Below are 13348 nucleotides of genomic sequence, written 5' to 3'. Positions count from 1 at the left end.
CAGGGTGGGAAGCACAGGGAGCATGAGGCTCTGCCCAGCTCCCTCTGCCATCCGTCGTGGCAAAGGCAAAGCCAGGGCTGGGCACAAACAAGGCTGTGGCTGATGGCTTTGGCCTTGCAGCCTCCCCAGCAGTCCTGTGTAGGGCCCGCTGTTACAGGTGGGACCTTAGAGGTGTAGGTTACCAAGTGGGCACTCAGGTGTGTGCCTACAGCGTTACTGAGCATGTGACTGTGCCAGACCCTCATGGGCTGCGCAGAGCCTGACCTTGTGCACATCCTTCACGCGTGGTGGGAGGTTATCCCGGATCCGGCGCATGGCCTGCAGCGGCGGCTCGTTGAAATAGGGAGGTTCGCCATCGATCATCTCTATCACCATGATGCCCAGCGACCAGATATCAACCTGGAACACACAGCTGGTCACAGACACTGCCGGTGGTGCAGGGGGCAGCCCACAGGCTCAGCACTGGGGTTCAGGCAAACCTCGGAGCTGGCTCATGCCCCTGTCTTTGGCCAGTCTAAGCCAACAGTCTGGTGAGGCATCGCTGTAAATCCTTTCTTTAACCAGCTGCCAATGCTTTTGTCTTCTGAGCAGTAAGTGATTGATGAAGTAAGACTAACAGATACTTACAAACCTGGGGCTGTAGCAGGTTTAGGTGCTGCCCACTGGAAGGGCTGTGCTTGGAGAGGCTGCACCCTCCTGCCCTGCATTCCAGCTGCACTGACTTGCACCCCTTGAACACCCACCCCAGGCTGTGAGAGCAGTTACTCCATTTCCCCTGAGGCTCAAGGACTACAGGAACTGTGTTCAAGACCCCAAGGCAAACACAAGCACACACTATACCCAGGCCTGTCGCCAGCCAGCACAGGTAACATATTATATAATCCCTCTGGAAAGTGAGTCAACTCCAGCTCAAAAAAAAACCTCACCTTTTTTTTTTTAATATTTTGATCCTAGTCTGCTGCAGAGCTGCTCCAGAATCCCAGTCCTCTGATGACTCTAATTCCTGTCATTTGCCAGCCCAAATACAGCCAGGGTCCGTCCATACTGCTTTTGCTCTTTTGCCAACCCTATCCTTTAGCTTAAACCCTCTTTTTTTTTCTTTGCCTTCTGGTGGGGAAACCTAATGTAGCTGTAAGTTCAGCCACTTTATAATCCCTCCAGTGCTATTAATGGGCTAATAATAGCTGATGTTATTATCCCTGAAATGCCTTCTGCAGCTACACCATCCTGAGAGCATGCCAGTGCCTGCAGGGTGCTCTCCCCTCGGGGCGGGCTGTGCCAGAACTGTTCCTGCTGCATAGTGTGGGGATGCACCATCTCCTGTCTCAGCTCATTTTCCCTTCGCTGTGCACGTGGATTTCTGTATCTATACATGTGTGTGGACATATATATGTAAAAAAAAAAAAAAAATAAAAAAAAAAAAAAAAAAATATATATATATATATATATATATATATATATATATATATAAAAGTGTATCTGTGTGAATACATCTGTATCTCCGGCTCTGTTAGCCTTGCAGGGTCGCTCTCTGCAGCTGTCACTATCAGCACTATCGAGCAGCAGCTCCTCTCCCCACGCAGAGCAGCAAAGGCAGCCGTGTCTCCTGCGGGGAGCCGTGAGTCACTGTCACGGCTGAGCGCGGGAGCGGGGATTGCTCTGCCCAGGCTGCCAGCGCAGGAGTGCTGTGACTCAGAGCTTCCTAATGCCTGGGGTAGGGCACTGCAGAGCTGCCGGGTCCTACCTTGCTGATCTTCTCTGATCGGTTCTAATAAAAATGTGTGAATTGCCTCTGTCGGACCATTTGGCGGTGCTTAAAATAGTTCCCACAGACATGCTTTTCTACCCCTGTCTCTCAACTAATGAGAGCAATGACTGCAAGGAACGAGCCAGTGGGGACACCAATGCTACCACAGAGGGTGGCAATCCAACCCACCCAGCTGGCTCCTGTGTTTGGGATCCTACAGAAGCTGTGGCCCTGCTGGGACTCCTCCAGAGGGAGGGAATCTCAGGCTTTAGCTAGATGAAAGCAGAGTGACTCTGTGCACATAGTGATGTGACCACGCTGTGCAGTACAGGCACATGATCAGGCTGCGGGTTTGGCATATGCAGGTGTGGACACCTGTGACGGCAGCTCCAGCTCCTGGCTTTATATTAAAGAGCACCAAAGGGTCTTTCACAATGTGAAAATGAGGCCAGTTTTTTACTACAGCTCCCTAAGCCAAAACATGTAAAGGCATCGCACGGTTAAGTGTGCTAAATAGAGTTGTTATTTAACGACTCTAACACTCTAAAGCAACGCACGATGTAGCACTCTGGGGCAAAGGTAATTGCTGCTGTTTAGCATATCCATGCAAATGCCTTTGAACTGCGCAGCTCTGAGTGAGCTCTGTGGGGTCGACCAGGCACCACAGGGAGGGCGAACAGCAGCTCTGGGTCCATGATGTGCCTTCCTGTACCCATTTCGGTGCCACAGGGCAGTTGGGATATCCCCTCTGGCAGTGCCAACTGCACTCGGTGCCACAGGGCAGTGGGACATCCCCTCTGGAATGCCCGCGGCACTCACCTCGGTGCCACAGGGCAGTGGGACATCCTCTCTGGAATGCCCACTGCACTCAGTGCTGTAGGGCAGTGGGACATCCCCTCTGGAATGCCCGCGGCACTCACCTTGGTGCCACAGGGTAGTGGGACATCCATCCCCTCTGGAATGCCCGTGGCACTCACCTCGGTGCCGTAGGGCAGTGGGATATCCCCTCTGGAATGCCCGCAGCACTCGGTGCCACAGGGCAGTGGGACAGTCCCCTCTGGAATGCCCACAGCACTCGGTGCCACAGGGCAGTGGGACAGTCCCCTCTGGAATGCCCATGGCACTCGGTGCCACAGTCCCCTCTGGAATGCCCACGGCACTCACCTCGGTGCCGTAGGGCAGGCGGGATATCACCTCCGGCGCCATCCAATACGGCGTCCCAACTAGCGACTTCCTCCTGGGGACCTCCTTTGACACTTGGGCACAGAACCCAAAGTCGGACAATTTTATCTGAAAAGAGAAAGACCCTCCTGAATAACAAGGCAAATTCCTCAGAGACAGACTCCTCTGGCTGCAGCTGGAGGCACAGGGATGGAGCTGCAGCATTTGTCTGGGACAGGACAGCAGCAGTTTTGGAAGTGTGTCTGGAGATGGCAACACAGCCTGGGGAACTTTAAATTCATTACAAGGAAGGCAAGGGAAAGAGGTAGGAGAATGGCAGTGGTGCAGCTGCCACACCTCATTGCCTCTCCACCAGTGAAAGATGCCGAGGTGATAAATGGCTTGTAATAGTTAAAAATAGAAGGAAAGCAAAACATTCTGAAATAACAGTGTCTTATATCAATCTATTATTGCACATATATAACCCCCATGTTTGTAGTTATGTATGCATGCTGATATTCAGTAATGAACATATCTGGAGTGACACACACCCCTCCTGTGATTTGTATCTGGTATGTGATCTGTGAGTTTGCCAGAAAACAGGTGAAACAAGTGGCATTCACCCTATTCTCTTTTTACCACTGAGATCATGACCCAACACCCACAGAAAGCAAAACCCCTGCCAATAGTATTTTAAGACCAGCACCTCACATTGTGGACTATCACTGAAGAAACTGTCATCTTTATGTGGCAGGGGTGCTAATCTGGGGACAGGGAAGGGTATAAGACTCTTCCAAAAAAAGAGTTAATGGGACCTGCTTCCTTTGCTTGGGAACTCGGAATTAGTACTGTCCTTGAGTAGCTGTGGCAGTGACCTGAAATAGAAATAATGGGATACACAAGCACTCAGGAGAGCAGCTCTTGCTGCATCATGTGCCTACTCACACTTTTATGGCAGTTTTTTTTAACAACAGAAATTATGGAAAATTATCACCTCCCCCTCCGTGTCGCTGTACAATGCCAAGGTGAAAACTCCTCCAACTCCAACCAAAACAAGCAGGTCTGAGTGTCAGTGGCATCACTGCCTTCCAGAAACAGCTTGTTCCTTAAGGCTGAAGTACTTTTTTTTTCCCCCAAGGATTTATCTGGAGTCGTAGAAGCTGTCACAGGTAATTTTCTGGGCATTACCCTAACCCCCATCCCTCCCAGTTACACACTGCACAGTGCAGTGGTGACCCAAGGTCCACAGGCGGTGCATCTCATCACGTACTCAACGCCTGGGGATACAAAATGAACCCAAACTGCCCCAGGACAACTGGAGTGGGAAGCTGCATAAATGCCTGCATTGTGTAGACCTACTCTCAGCACTGATTTGTTTTCTTTTGGATTCAGTGCAGACATTACTTTTTTAAAGCTACGGGTATTACTTTTAACAGAAGTACAAAATGATTGTTGGTATTTCTAAAACAAAGCCAATAATAGCCAAGTTTTCCATGCTAAATATATTTTTCAGTTTACAGGAAGAAGAATGGAACAAATAATGCATATTTTGAAAACACAGCCCAGTCTCCTTTTGTAGGAACACAAGAGGTTTTGCATATCTGTTGCTCACTCAAGTACATAAAAGACAACGATTTTCTAAAAAAAGGTAATTGCACAACACAGCCATAAAGAAATCTGCAATGCAGATAGTAAGTGCTGGAGTAATGAGTATAATGAGGCACTGTATGCAGATCCCAGCACAGATCAGATGTTATTTCAGCAACATGGACTGAAAGAGCAACTGAAGAGCTCCTACACACATGGGATTTTCTTCCCTTGACAGGATTAGCAGGAGCAGCCTGGGACTGCTGCAGGAACAAACTCCCTCTCCCCTGGTGAAGTGGGTATTCAATGAAACAGCCAAGCCTCTGGCTAAGGAGTCAGACCAGGCCTGGGATGCCAAGAGCTTCACCTTCTGAAGGGGAGGGTCCAGGTTTGATTACAGACCAACAGATTCAGTCCAACCTGCTAAGTCTTGCTTTAGGCAGGTGTGTAATGCCAGTGCAGCAACCCTGATTTTTTTTTCTGTGCAAACTTCATTTTGCTTAATGAGCAAGTCATGCACAGCATTTTGTCCCCCTCTCTCTCTGCTCATTAACAACTAAAAGGCCAATTCACTGGTAGAAGTACCTGGAAGTGTAGAACTGGCATTACCAAGCATCTTGTAAATGTAAAAGCTACTCTCTCCATCAGGGAGGGAAGGGTTTCAGCACTAATGCAGATTATTATTTTACCACAGATTGATGTTAGCTTTCTAACTAGCTTGGGGAAGCAGAGCACACGTACAGAAGCTGCTAACACAGCTCACTGCAGAGGCTGCTAACTAAAGGGTAACTAAGTGTAGTAAAGATGAAGTATTTTGAGAGGCATCACAGTAGAAGTGGTGCAGCCTAACAGATGATCTCCCATCACCTCCTGTCACCCAACCATCACCCTCACTGGGTAGTTTCTTCTGCCACTGCCTTCAGATGGCTGCAGTGCCTGCCCAGGGACTCTGCCTGAAGCACAGGGGTCAATCGCCAGCCAGGCCAGGCCTGTGTTTTCCTGGACTCAGCTCTCTAACAAGTCAGTTCACACTCTCTAACAGGTTACTCCCAGGTCATACCCTGCCGTTTCACAGGCCTGGCTCACGTTTCTCCAGGCAGTGTCATCACTCTGAAGGTGCCCAGCTATTCATTCCCCGAGCGCTGGGGCAGGGCTGGTGCTCACCCGGCCGTCGCTGGTGAGGAGGATGGAGTCGCTCTTGATGTCGCGGTGGATGACGCCCTGGTTGTGCAGGTAGGACAGGGCTCTCAGGACAGACAGACACACGGTGGCGATCTGCTCCTCGTTCATCCTGGAACGGCACGGGGGACAAACTGCAGTGTTAAGGAACACAGTGGGGAAGGGGAGCTGGAGCGATGAGACACGAGTTCCCCTCACTCGTGTACACATCTTTTAGGCAGTGGCTCTTGGGGTGAATGTCTAGTCCCATTTCTGTCCAAAAACATGGAGATGAGACGTGAGGATCAGCTTTGCAAGGAGGTGTGGATAGGGCTCCGTGCAGCACAAAAAAAGCTGAGTGCACGATGTGATGCAGCCTGTGACTGTGAGCCTGTTTCCTCTGGGAAATAATGGGAATGCCTTATTTACAGTAAGCTCACTGCCTGCCAAGGAGGGCAAACCACCACTGGGATGGAAACAGGCGTGGAATAAATATGAGGAAAAACACTCTTAATTGTGCAGACAAAACATCAGGCCCTGGGTGTAGCTCTTGGAGAGCATTTTTATGCCTTCTGTAAAAATATTCCAGGTATTTCAGCAGAAAAATAAACAGCAAGAGGCCTCATTTCTGTGCAAGGTTGAAAAACTCTCTTCTGGGATGGGCTGTGCATCCTGGAACTGATGGATCCTGCATGTCCCCAGCATCTCTCTTACATGAGCAGAAAAACACCCATGGAGATTCCTGCTTTAACCTGCTGTGCCATTTGCAGTATTTTAGCAAAATCTTTGAGGGAAGGTCATGCAATGTAAAAAAAGCCCAGAAGATTCAGAAAAGACTGTTTTGAGTTAAAAAATAAATGACAGCTTAAGAAGTGGTGTCCTGGGAACATCTGTTTGCTGTTAAACTCCTGTCAGAAATATCTAAGATAGAGCTTTTAATGTTTTGGGTTGCAGTAGTTAGCAAATGCCTTGCAATATTGTGATTTATCTCAGCACACTAGATAAGGTAACACTAAAAAATAAAAGACCTGTGTTACAGCTCTGCTCTTGGAAGCGTAAGAGCATCATTAAACTGAGAGAAGACAGAATTTCTAATTTATTATTCCTCACTTTTCTTCTTGCTCCCCTAAATCCTTTCCCCCAATGGTTTGCTGTGGAAATTTTATATTTCTTTTTATTCAAGAGGAAGAAATGAAATAAAGAACTCCTCTTCCCTACCTCATTATCAGGAGCAGATGAGAAAGAGCAGATGTAAAGAGGGCTGTAAAACCTACTGTGTCCCCTCAGACGAGGCAGATCAGCCCCACACACTGCAGCTCCTGTGCTGCTGCACTACCTGCCTTGAGGGTGTGGTACTCACTGGGACATGGGAATGAGCTCTACCACAAGCACAAATATTCTGATATAAAAATATTTTTTTCTTTATGTTTTAGGCTTGGTTTGCAGATAACCTTTCTGACAGTGTGGTTACAAGGGTTATGAGGATGGAGAGAAACTACACTTAGAACTGACGTGGTTATGACAGAAAATCCACAATGCAGATCACCCGCATTGTAGGAGAACTTTTTTTCCCTGCCATTTTAGGAAGTAATGGGTAAAAGTTGTGTTACTGCTAACCCACCTCCTAAAGCAACAGCAAATCCCCATCTAAGAGCAAGCCTTCTCAGATATTTCTTTCCTTTTAATTTAAAAAATGCTAGTGCTGACAGGAATTCATCTGCAGTGGCTTATTTATGCTGGTAAAGCAAACATGCTATGTATGGGTACAAATAAATACATAAAAAAAGATACTGTGTATATGTACATGTGTGCATATATACACAGAAATATACACTTTTATATATATTTATATACATCTCAAAAGTGCATATATTTGTATATATATACACTTAAACACAGACATACTTTTAAAAATATATAAAGTGTATACATCTGTATATATAAAAAGTGTATCTGTGTATGCACCTATATATTAATGTATGTCTTTTCCATGAATCTATACTGAAGTATTTTTATGTTTTTAGCTATGTATTTTGTGTCTACTTACAAATGCATTGCAATAAATACATTAAAATGTTTTATAGGTATAAATACGTTATACACACACACACATTTTATATATCTAATAAATAAGAATTAAAAAAAAAATAAAACCTCAAACTAAGCACACATCTATGGAGCCTGGGGCTGCCCAGCTGCCCAGCAGGAGGTGGAGCTGCGGAGGGCACGGCCTGGGGGGCTCCAGGAGGGAGTGCCCGGCCTGTCCCTCCCCCGGCTGTGCCGCAGGTCCCACCTGGTGTGAGTCACGATGTCTGTCAAAGCGCCGCCCTCCAGGAACTCCATCACCACCCACAGCTCGTCTCCAACGAGGTAACTATTGTACATGTCGACCACGTTCTCGTGATGGTAATCCCTCATGATCACAACCTGCCAGGCAGGGAAAAGCATTACCTGACACTGGTTTTGACTGTCTTTTTCACTGTACTTCTCTTCTGGTGCTGGCTAAAGGTTGGATAATGAATCACATCCTCCTAATCCTTATGCCAGCACATAAACAAAATCGATATATTTACATAAAAATATCAGTCATCGTAAACACAATAGGAGGAAGATGGAATCTCTAGTTGCTGAAGTATAAGCAGTAGATAATTGTTTTATTTCACCCTGAAGGAACAGAACTGTTTATTTAATTGGGTTTTTATTGCCAACTGCTTTCAGTACAACAGAGATTCATTTTTTTTAACCTGATCAATCGTTCAACGCATCAAAGTTGTTTTTCATCATGTACCAAGTGGTACTTTGCACCAAATTTTAACAGAATGCAGGTAATACAGGGGATGATGACTCAAATCCCACGGCTGCAAGGCCCTGCACAACTGGGAGCACAGTCAGGGCAGCCCAGCCAAGGCAGTGAGTGTGGCCACAGAGTACTGAGGGGTGTCAGAACAGTGACCAGGAGAGAAAACAACAGCCAGGGAAGGCTTCACTGCAGACAGAGGGATTTTCAGCTGACACGAGTGACTAGAGCATGTCGGGGAAGCAGCTGGGTCCTGCACAGCATGCAGGACCTGTTTCAAGATGTTTCTGCTCAAGAAATGCTCAGTTAGAGCTACCACAGCCCAACTTGAGTGCAGCCTTCCAGCACAGGCAAAGCCAAGCTCAAGTACAGCACAGTCATGCACTGTGCAAAGGAGAACTGGGTGAAGTTTGCTAAAACTAGCATTTAAATTTTAAAAATTACATTTTTAAAGGTTTTAAACAAACCAGTTTGTCATGTGCTGAGGGAAGATCCATCTACATTTAAAATACAGGAAACAAATTGTCACAAGAGGTTTCTCTGGGCTCCTACAGTGATTTTGGTGTTGAACAGTATATTTGCAAGTGATCTTGAAAAGGGAGCAGGGAATACACCCCACTGCCTTCTTTAAGATGTAAGACATAAAAAAATGAGAAACTCTTCAAGTTGTAAAAGGTACTCTCAGCCTCAAACAACTGGGTCAAAAAATGGCAAAAGAAAACCAGTGTTCTGAGATTTAGAACAATGTACATGGGCCAAAGTCTCACATAAGCACTTGTGGGCTTTGAACTGGCTGCAACTACACAGCAAAGGAGATGTGGGAATTAGCACAGATGGTTCCATAAAAAGGACCGTCAGCCCTTAGCTTAGTAATCACCAAGAAAGTAAAGGGACTGCTGGGGGTTAGGAGAGGAAGGAAACAAAAAGCACATATATAGAGTGCACATGTTCCTTGAATAGTCTGGTTAGTTTGGATCCTCCATACTGGAGAAATAAACGATGTCAGGAAACAATCAGAAAAAGGCTGCCAGGCTGTGTGTGCACCTGCTATGCTGCATGGACCAGCTGATACATTTCTTAGCTGTTTACTAAGACATCATAGGTGTGAAGCCAGGAGAAGACATGGCTCATTGAAAACTAGCCTGGGTATACAATATTTATACAGCACAGATGCATGTGGGACTCATCACCTCTTTTGGAAAGATACTAACTTGTCTCTTGAAGGTGCCATTTGGGCCACGACTCCTGCTGAACCTGCTGCCTGCAAAACCCACCCCACCACCCCAAACAACGCACCTCATTGAAGAGCAGCTCCCTCCTCTGCTGCTTCCTGAGATCCATCTTCTTCACGGCCACCTGCTTGCCCGTGTGCTTCTCGGTGGCAATGCAGACGATGCCCGTGGAGCCCTCCCCGATCTTGAGGAAGCTGTCCAGGTACTCCCGGGGGTCCCCAGGGCTGACCACGAGCTGCAGGGCAGCTCTGAACTGTTCGTGGGACACCCTAGAGGGCTGCTGGTCCGAAGAGGATCCCCAGCTAGGTGGAGGGTAAGCACTTGACGTGATACTCGGGGAGCTGGGGTAGGAGGCGGTGGAAATGTAGGGAGAGCTGGGCTGGAGAGACGGCTGGTGATAGTGGGGTGCTTTGTGGTACACCATGGGGTACTGGTAGCTGCTGCTTGAATAGCTGACTTTGCTCTGGCTTTGAGGTAGCTTTACTGGGCCCCTGGGGTAGGTGTCGGACCCAGAGAGCGGTGGGCTAACAACCAGCTGCGCTCGATCATAATCCACCTGCAACACAAAAGAGAGGAGTGATGGCTCTCTGACTCAGTTACCTTCCTGGAGCTCCTCAGTGGATGCCAGCACAACATGTCCCCATGTGCACCTCTACCTGTTCTGCTCAGCATGACACTTCTACCTGTGTCTGAACAGAGATTTCTATACCACTGGGCTGCTGTGCTCTCATCAGCACTAAAGTGAGGCCAGGGGAGACCCTGAGATCTTCTGTGCATCTCAGGTCCATTCTTCTGTCCAGGCACCTGTCTGTAGATACAATAACCCTTGTTTAATCATAGAATGGCCTGGGTTGGAAGAGACCTCTGCTCCAAAAAGTGTATTTGCTCTGAATCTGCAGTGCCCTGCAGGCTCTCTGGGCCATTTCCTCCAAGAATCCATCCCTTTCACAAATAACAGACCTTCAGCAGGGTACTGGTTCTGTCTTTCCTATCCAATACCAGGACCTGGATTTTGACTCTCAACTCCTAAGTCTTTTCTTGTGCTTTTCTCCAGCAATCCAGGGATGACCAAGCTCTTCTGGTGGAGGCCGTGGTACCCTGAAATCCCTGTCACCTCCTGCCTTACGGTGCTACCAGCTGCTGTTCGAGTGACTGCACACATGGGCATGACGAGGAACCTCACTGAAGTCACCATTTCTGAAACCATTTTCCACAGTGACACACTACGTAACTGCAGCGTCACAAAACCACTAATTTTCACCTGAAATCAGAAAAAATCACAGAGGAAATTATCCCACTGGGAGGCTTTGTTCATTTGTAGATTCCTTCCTTTTTTTTTTTTATTTTTTAAGTTTCTCTAAGCTCCTAACACTGAAAGCAAATGGATACTTCACCTTTGCAAACACAATAGTTTGAAAAACCAAGGGATGTAAGACATAAAACCCCAAACAACACACTCAAAAATGACATTTTTTCCCCTGGAAAGGAGCATCTCCACACTGACAATACAACATATGTGGCTCCTGATGACGTGTGGAGCATCTTGGGGCAGGGGGTGGTTTGACACAAGCTCATCATGTAGCACAATTACAAATAATTACGGCAATGAGTTCATTTAATCAATCACTTTCAGTGGCAGCGCACAGGGATGGACAGAGCAGCAAACTCTACTATTACTGCTGGCTGCCGGCCAGGAATCCCTGATCCATGTTAGTTAAATGCACATTAATCTGAATTTGGCAGTGTAATCAAGGACCCAACTGAACTGTGAAATTGAATTCTGCGGTGGAACATCATTTGACCATTTTATGCTAAGACTGCAAAAAAAAAAAAAAAAGAAAAAAAAATCTGCCGCAGCATCAATTTATCACTGTGGGCTCTGCACGGGGAGGAGGAGTTCGGAGTCGCCTCAGTGCAGGGGAAAAGCCTCCGGGGCAACATTATATTGGCGCTTCCTGACTCCCACGTGAGCCGGGTGTGCCAGTCTTCTGTTTCACGAGAGGTTTAGCAGGGAAGGGGGAATGCCTCTCCAGAGGGGCTGCTCAGAGATTTCCCTTGGAAACGTGAAGCTGGAGGCTGCTTCCATCCCAGACACACACTGACAGTTTCCAGCCATATGGAGCATCCAGCGAGCACTAACAGTGCTGTACAGTTGCCTCCCAGGATGCCGGTTCTGCTTAAGCAAAAACCCACATGATTACAGCCATGATCTCCCTCCCTCTGCCAGGCAGGGGTCGCAGAATAGAAGAGAGTTGGAGACATCGTGAATTTTGTGAAGGACATTACATCTGCCAAACTAATTAATGTGGAAAAGTGCTGAGATGGTTTGGTGGAGGGAGGGCAACTCAATCCATCCCTGTCCTATATATCTGTTTACGTAGGACACATATATGGCTTTGGGTGTAAATATACCATTTTCTTTTTAACCATTGAGATGGGGAAAGCCTTGTCTAGAAATTCAACCTGGATTAATCCACACTAATGAATTATTCGAGGCTTTCACCCATGCCTGGTACTTCTGAGGACACCCTAAGCTTAAGACACTGGCAAAATATATTCTGCAGTGAAATTTTAGAATGAAAATTCAGATGCTCTGTGCACTTATTGAAAGCTTTTTGAGGTTGGGACTGCAATACAATGTAAGCCCATTTACCTCCTGTATCCCAAGAAATGTTACAGAAAGTCAGGCTGAGTCAGTCAGCTGGACCTCTCCTCCGAGGCTGTGTCCTGACGCAGGGCTCGCCATCACGGCAAAATCGAACACACTTTATTCCACTAATAATTCTATTTCTGCTACTGAATGCAGTTACCTACTGAAAGGAGATTCTTTAAGTACTACAAAGGAAAGAAGAAACCAGTCCTGTGCTCATTCAAGATGGGGTCGAAGGAGCAGCTGAAGCCCTGACACCACATCCATCACGGTGCCGCCAGCTGGGTCGCTTCACCAGCTCGCAGCACCTCCCGCACCCACGCACGGCCACAGCAGCACTCCGGTCCTTTCAGCACTAACAGGGGTTGGAATGCTGTGTTTAAACTCATTTCAGTCCCCACTCTGATGACAGTGATGCCTGTTCTGCACTGCACACAGAGGAAACATCTGGCTGGTCCTGAAGGGTTCCTCCCTTTCAGACCCTTTGACTCTCGGCTGAACGGGTGTCCCTGTGCGCTCTGCAGTGGGACTGCGGCAGAGATGGCAGCCACAGCCCTGCAGCCACAGCCCTACAGTCACAGCCCAACAGCCACAGCCTGGCAGCCACAGCCCTACAGCCACAGCCCTACAGCCACAGCCCAACAGCCACAGCCCGGCAGCCACAGCCCGGCAGCCACAGTTCTGCAGCCACAGCCCTGCAGCCACAGCCCTACAGCCACAGCCCAACAGCCACAGCCCGGCAGCCACAGCCCGGCAGCCACAGTTCTGCAGCCACAGCCCTGCAGCCACAGCCCTACAGCCACAGCCCAACAGCCACAGCCCGGCAGCCACAGCCCGGCAGCCACAGTTCTGCAGCCACAGCCCTGCAGCCACAGCCCTACAGCCACAGCCCAACAGCCACAGCCCGGCAGCCACAGCCCTACAGCCACAGCCTGGCAGCCACAGCCCTACAGCCACAGGCCTGCAGCCACAGCCCGGCAGCCACAGTTCTGCAGCCACAGCCCTACAGCCACAGC

General features: G+C 48.1%; 1 protein-coding gene across 2 annotated transcripts in view; it reads right to left on the bottom strand.

The window, feature by feature from the left end:
- Positions 1-13348, bottom strand: part of PAK5 (p21 (RAC1) activated kinase 5) — an 86237-nt gene that overhangs the window by 1782 nt on the left and 71107 nt on the right. For both annotated transcript variants that reach the window (XM_071582153.1, XM_071582152.1), the window contains exons 4-8: positions 9747-10238; positions 7947-8080; positions 5660-5786; positions 2912-3037; positions 265-399 (exon numbers count right to left, since the gene is read on the bottom strand). In XM_071582153.1, the coding sequence (XP_071438254.1) occupies positions 265-399; positions 2912-3037; positions 5660-5786; positions 7947-8080; positions 9747-10238 (1014 nt within the window). The remainder of the gene's footprint in view (positions 1-264; positions 400-2911; positions 3038-5659; positions 5787-7946; positions 8081-9746; positions 10239-13348) is intronic.

This window comes from Pithys albifrons, chromosome 2, assembly GCF_047495875.1.
Source record: "Pithys albifrons albifrons isolate INPA30051 chromosome 2, PitAlb_v1, whole genome shotgun sequence".
Lineage (NCBI taxonomy): Eukaryota > Metazoa > Chordata > Aves > Passeriformes > Thamnophilidae > Pithys > Pithys albifrons.
Note: the sequence above shows the minus strand (reverse complement) of the source record. Positions and strands in the feature narration are given on the sequence as shown.